Source organism: Peromyscus maniculatus, chromosome 16 (genome assembly GCF_049852395.1).
Source record: "Peromyscus maniculatus bairdii isolate BWxNUB_F1_BW_parent chromosome 16, HU_Pman_BW_mat_3.1, whole genome shotgun sequence".
Lineage (NCBI taxonomy): Eukaryota > Metazoa > Chordata > Mammalia > Rodentia > Cricetidae > Peromyscus > Peromyscus maniculatus.
The window spans coordinates 29,188,302-29,194,520 of NC_134867.1; the positions used below are offsets into that span (position 1 = coordinate 29,188,302).

General features: G+C 48.1%; 1 protein-coding gene across 6 annotated transcripts in view; it reads left to right on the top strand.

The window, feature by feature from the left end:
• The first annotated feature begins 3,318 nt into the window (after positions 1-3,318).
• Tpd52l1 (TPD52 like 1) overlaps positions 3,319-6,219 on the top strand; it is a 110,067-nt gene continuing 107,166 nt past the window's right edge. The window contains exon 1 of one of the 6 annotated variants that reach the window (XM_015999744.3): positions 3,319-3,540. In XM_015999744.3, the coding sequence (XP_015855230.1) occupies positions 3,522-3,540 (19 nt within the window). In that variant the 5' untranslated portion in view covers positions 3,319-3,521. The remainder of the gene's footprint in view (positions 3,541-6,219) is intronic. The other 5 variants (XM_006981256.4, XM_006981255.4, XM_042262125.2 and 2 more) reach the window with 5 other exon arrangements.

The window sequence follows — 6,219 nt, forward strand, 5'->3', positions numbered from 1 at the left end:
GCGGGAGTGGAAGGTCATCTTAGAGCTGTCAGGTCCACGCCTTCTCTGGCACGGATTGACACAGGACGTAGGGTGAGACACACAGATTGACGCAGGTCTGCATCTTCTCCGCTCACCTCCGCCTCCTCCAGGTTCTCTGCCCTCTCCCATTCCTCTGCATTTAGGGGCAAACATCTTTGCTCTTTCTTCTCGCATTTCTTTCTCTCTATTTCTATTTACTTGAGTGACAGCATTTTCATTTAAACCAGAGAATCGGTTCCTTTCATCTTTGCTGTGGACAGTTTCCAACAGTTGTTCTCAATCTTGGGAGAACATCAACATTATCCAGAGAGCTTTCTAAATATAAATTAAATGAGATTATCTGGAGTGTGAGCCCAGGAACAGAAAGGATGCAAAGCCCCCCGTTTGGTCCTCTCAGGGAACTGGGAATCAGTGCTTCAGAAACATGACAAAGGAACAGGAAATTGAGAACAAACACATCAGTGAATACCACCAAATGCAGAAAGCCAGGCTCAGACAGGTTAAGAAACTTACATTGGGCTGTACAGATGGCATTTTTCAGAGTGGGAATCTAACAGCACCCCAAAGCTCTGGCTCTCTATCTATTTATTAGTTGGGATTCTGGCTCAGAACAACAATATTTTTCCTGTCCTTTCCAATCTTTCATCTCATTTCTCTTCCCTACCCATATCCCATGGACACTCTCGGCACTGTGCATTGTCAGTGGCCTAGAGATGCTTCAGGTCAGTTCCCCTTCCCCTTGGACACTGTCGCCGTCTGCCTCATCATTGCCCCTTCAGAATGACCCTCTCAGAGTGATCCAGAATGCATTGACTCAGACTCACAGCTGGGTGTTGCGCTCCATGTGTAGCAGCTAAAAAGATAAGGAACATGAGTGGTGAGGTGATGCTTAAGATATCAAGAGGCCGAGGAACTCCATGATCATAAGAGGAAAAAAAGGAAAGATTTGAACTGTCAGCCTCTGACGTGTTGACTTGAGTCATATTCTCTCAGCTAAGCCACAGGTTGGTGGCGTTATGGTTTGAAGGTAAAACGGTCTCCAGAAGTTCGTGTGTTAGAACTCTGTCTCCAGCTGGTAATACCAACTTGCAAGACCGTGGAGTCTTTGAGGGGAGGGGCTTAGGCTGGAGGAAGGAAGTGAGGAAGGCAGGCCTTGTGGGTTATAGCGAAGCCACATCCGATAGACTTGCTCTCCTCCCTCTCCCCCATCCCCCTGGCCTGCTGAAATGCAAGCAAACAGCCTCACCCTTCTCCTGGTACAGCCATATACACACCCCCTGTCTCTGCCATCGCGGGACATGTCCCCTCACACTTTATGACAAGACGGAGCTCTTCTTCAATTGCTTCTTGTCTGGTATCTGGTCACAGTGACAATCATGGTAACAAATACATGGATAATACAACTTACTTGGATAATTTGTCTTGCTTCAAGACTCAGCTGAGGTAAAAGAAATTTCCTCTCTAGGGTCTGATTATTGAGGTCTTTAGCAGTGAACTCTTCATACTGGGCTAGCCTTGCACAGCCCTCAGCACCTCACACTGCTCCATGAAGGATCTGTTTATCTTTCCTTCTCAATAAATCATGAACCTTTTGAAAAGGATGGGGAGAATTGTGTCCTTCATTTGTTGCCTTGGAATCTGGCCAAATCCCTGGCACACAGAACGAAAGCCAAGTCTTATGATCATATAAAAAAAAATGATCAAAATTTCGAAGGGGCAGTAGCTTAAAGTTTTAGCAATCAGAATGAGTCAGAGTTCAGATGACGAGAGATGACTTAAGCGGAAGAGTCAGGAACTACTTTTAGCTCATTTCAACAGCTGGGAGTCAACTATATATAACCCGATGTTTAATTTCTAGGATTAAGAAGGACCAGAACAACTGAGCAGATTCTAAAAGTGATTTAATCACCCAGTTGCCACTTTATACCTGTCTGGTCATTTTCCCTAACAGTCCTTAGGGTAAATGTCATGAAAATGATTACATACCTGTGAGATCTTCAACCCAAAACCGAGAAAAACAAAACAAACTCTGACATGTTTGTGTACATGCCAAGAAGTCATCAGTATGCTTGGTTTTTTCTCCCCCCTGAGGAAAAGTATATGATTCCATTCATATTTATTAGGCTGGAACTTTGACAGTAACTTGGGTGTGGATAAAATATGGCTTACTGATTGCTTATTCACTATCTTTTTGGACTTGTAAATCTGCTTGAGGCCCTTTGGCAGGAATTATGGGAGATTTACTACAAAAACCATCTTCAATCTCACCAGATTTCCTCATGAATTCATTAAAGAAAGAGAATAACACTCTCTCACACAAACTATTCAAGACCAAGCATCAGAAAATGCTAGATTTTATTTCACGGAAGTTGGTGAGATGCTGAGAAGGGGGAAGGATTCCTGGTAGGTAGACTGGTAGAGGTGAGGTGTGAGCTGTAAGTCAAGACTCTCTGTTGGCTTTCCAATCAGTCCCGTCCTCAGACAAGCCTCGGCACAGGACTGAAGTTTTAGTTTTCGCTGAAAAGGACCAACCCAGCGGCACAGCCTGCAAGGTTCTGGATAACAAGGCATATGTCCTGTTAATATATATGTATTAGGTCTGTGTTTCTACTTTTTTCCTCACTTCAGATTTACTTCTAACACTGAACTCCGTTATCCGGGCACGTCTTTTTGGTCATTTGGCGTCATAAACAAAAGTCTCAAAGTACTATAGTCCCGCTCCCCCCCCACCCCCCCGTCAGGAAGCCAGACAGGACTGCTCAACCTTATGATTTCAGCTCATTTTGTTGCTTCTGTTCCTTACTTTCCCGGGAGGCTGGATCCACGCACATCACTCGCATGTCCCTAAGAGCCATAGGGTGTGCAGAACTTTACAGCGGAAGTATACACATGACATAACCTTAGTAAACTGCCTTTTGGTCCGAGTTATAGAGCTGTGTGCTCAATGTTAAATGAACCAACAACATTTTAAGGAAGGTTTCTTCAAACAGGCATATAAAACAAAGTTATGTAATGGTCAGTTGACAAAAATTTGGCACTGGGGCTCCCAGGAACCTAACACTACTATCTCCACCGGGACCAATGGCTCAGTAACGCACCCCTAACACTCCCGACCTTCCTCTGGCCAAGGCATTTGTCCCTTGCATTGCCCGTCTCTGGGCCAAGTTGGTTGTTGATCAGGGCATGCATGGGTGCAGCCGGAGGGGAAGCCTGCCGCCGGGTGCGGCGAGCGGCCGGCAGGTGGCGCCCGACCTGTGGTTCTTGGCAGCGCTCCGTGGACCAGGTGGACTGGAAGGGGCGGAGGTAACCAGCGGCGGCCAGCGGTGGCAGCTCGCCCGCAGTCCCCCGCCCCCTCCACGCAGAGCTCGCGACACGCGCGCCGGGAGAGGGCACGAGAGCGGCGGGGCTTCGCTGTCTCCCGAGCTCGGGCACCGCTGCCATCTGCTCCACCAGGCGTCCGCGCGTCCCCCGCGGCTCTCAGCTCCACGTCGGCGTCCACCATGGAGGCGCAGGCACAAGGTGGGTGGTCGCCTGTCCCCTCCCCCGAGGTCTGGTCCTGAGATGCACAGAGAAGACTCTCTTCCTGCACTAGCTAACTTTACTCCTGGACCGACAGGGACAGCCTACGCGTGTGGAACTCCGCGCCTACGCGCGCCTTCGGGATCACGCTTGCATCCCTAGCTTAACTCGGAATTTGCTGCGGGGCTGGGGACCAGGGAAGGGGCTGGGGACCCAGAAACCGAGTAGCCCTCCTGCAGAGATCGTATCCCTCTCTGCACTACCCCTTCCTGCAGTCAGTCGTTCCCACTTCCTCACCATGGAGGGTGCCCAGAGGACCTGTTGTGCAGGCTCCGGATCGTTGCGCTCGTCTCCCTGGGGGAGCGGGTTCCTCGGGACTCCCGCCGTGGGCTCGCGTCCTTTGGTTCACAAGTGCGGGCTGGGGTGACGGGGACGCGCGGTAAGGTGGTGGCTCGGTGGAGACTCTGTATCCCTGCAATGCAAGGGCTGAGGCAGGAGGATTGGCTTTCAAAGGCGAGAAAGCTTCACAAGCCCCCCACCCCCACCCCCCCGACCTCCAGATTGATAACCGTATCCTGGATTTCCGAGGTCAGCGATAGGTCTGTACCGCCCCAGCCGCACCGGGCGCCAGGCTTAATTAAGGGCTGGCCTCCTCCTCTGTGTGCTCCGGGTGTCCGCTAGAGGAGTCCAGAGAACTCTAGAGGATCGTTTAAGAATAAGAGTAAAGGATCAGATGTGGTCAGATGTGGAGCGAGGGGCAGAGAGGAAGGAAGCACCCAGGAGTCCACTTTGGAAGTATTACGCAGAGGGAATGGGTTGCATTAACGCCATCAGGACCACCTTACTTCACACTAAGGAATTCTGTGGTGTCTTTTAAATACATCAAAGCCTTAAAGAAAAAAAAAAAAGTAAGGGGGTTCATGACCTCATACTCTTGTGTTCTAGAGGCAAGAGCGTCTCTGAGGGCAGTTTGGCAGTGTTTAGGTCTGGAGTCATTGAACTGGTTTGCTGCCAGGATCACAGTAGACCGAACAGCATGAACCATACTCCTCATTGGTTCCATCAGCCAAGGTCCTGGCAGGGAGCTGCAGCTTTCAGTACCCTGTCCTCCATTATCTTAATAGCGAAGAAGAGTGCGCCTTAAGGAGGAAGGAGTTGTTTAATAACGGTTAAGGCGGCTAGTCCAGGACACCGTAGGGAAATTGTGAGCCCCACTTAAAAGAGTCTTGTAATGGCGAAGTTTGGGCTCAACTCCCCAAAGCATGAGCAAATGTGGATGTGTAGCCAGTGGGCAATATGGGGTCAGTGGGTGCAGAATTACTCAGGGAAGCATCAGCAAGGAGAGGGATTCTGTCAAAATGCTTCTGGACTAACAAGATTCTTCCTTGAGGCAGACCACGTGATCAGTCATGAGGCCGGGTGGGAGGGCGTCCATGGAAGAGGAGGGAACTGCCCAGGTACTGAAGATGGTCTGGTGTTGAGGCTAAACTGACAGAACGGAGTTCTTTGAGGAAATTTGCACGAAACAAAAGCTTGCAGATGGGTCTTATAGAAGGTTCCTGCTGACTTCCGGCCAAGCGGAGAGTCTTGGTTGTTGGTCAAATGCAAAAGCAGAGGTCCCCGTGGATGCCTTTGTGTCTGGACAGAAGCAGACACTGACATCATTGGAGCTTTCCAACCTGACTTTCCGATCAGAATGCAGTTACCTATGCTTAAGTATTGATGGAAAATTGGGTCCAGGGCCCCCTCCTCAAGACACCCAAATCTGTGCTGGAGAGATGGCTCGGTGGTTAAGGGCCTGTACTGCTCTGGCAGAGGACCTAAGTTTGGTCCTACATCTACACCTACATCAGTGGCTCATAACTGCCTCTACTCCAGCTCCAGAGGAATCAGATATCAGATGCCCTCTTCTGGTCTCTGTGGATAATACACACACACACACACACACACACACACACACACACACACACACACACACACACAATTTAAAACATATATCAAAACCCAAGGATACTCAAATCTGTTGTATATCCGCATAAGATCTCTTATACATCTCCTGTATACTTTCAGTTGTCTCCATATCATTTATAAAACTGATTCAACCAAATGTCATGAAAATAACTATCATATATATATACACAATAGCAAAAAGACTGTACTACATATTCTGATAGTTTTTTCAAGTATTATTTATACGCACTTGACTGCATCCAAGTTTGAAGAACCCATGGATATGGGGCCAAGTGGACTTGAGCTGATCCCATATCAGTCACTTTGGAATTCTTGGGTCCTAAGCATGAGTGTATTTGAAAGCTATCCAAGCAATTCTATTATTCAATAAGGCAGGGAAAGAATTATATTAATTAAAAAGCACCTCCAAAAATTCTGAAGACATCTGAAACTGTAGACTAAGAACTACGGATGTTACTAGCTTGCTTTATCTGTGAGCAAATATTTCAGTGCTTTCTTTTTCCACGCCTTCGACCATGGGGTTCCCAGGGATTGGACTCAGGTCATCAGGCTTGGTGGCAAGCATCTTTCTTTATCTGCTAGTCATCCAGCTAGTCTCCCCAAGAATGAGGACTTGCTTCATAAACAAAGTAAGCCATTTTGTTACAAAATGGTATTCTTCCTTCAAATAACAGACTCCTATATGATTAGTTTACATTAGGAGAAAAT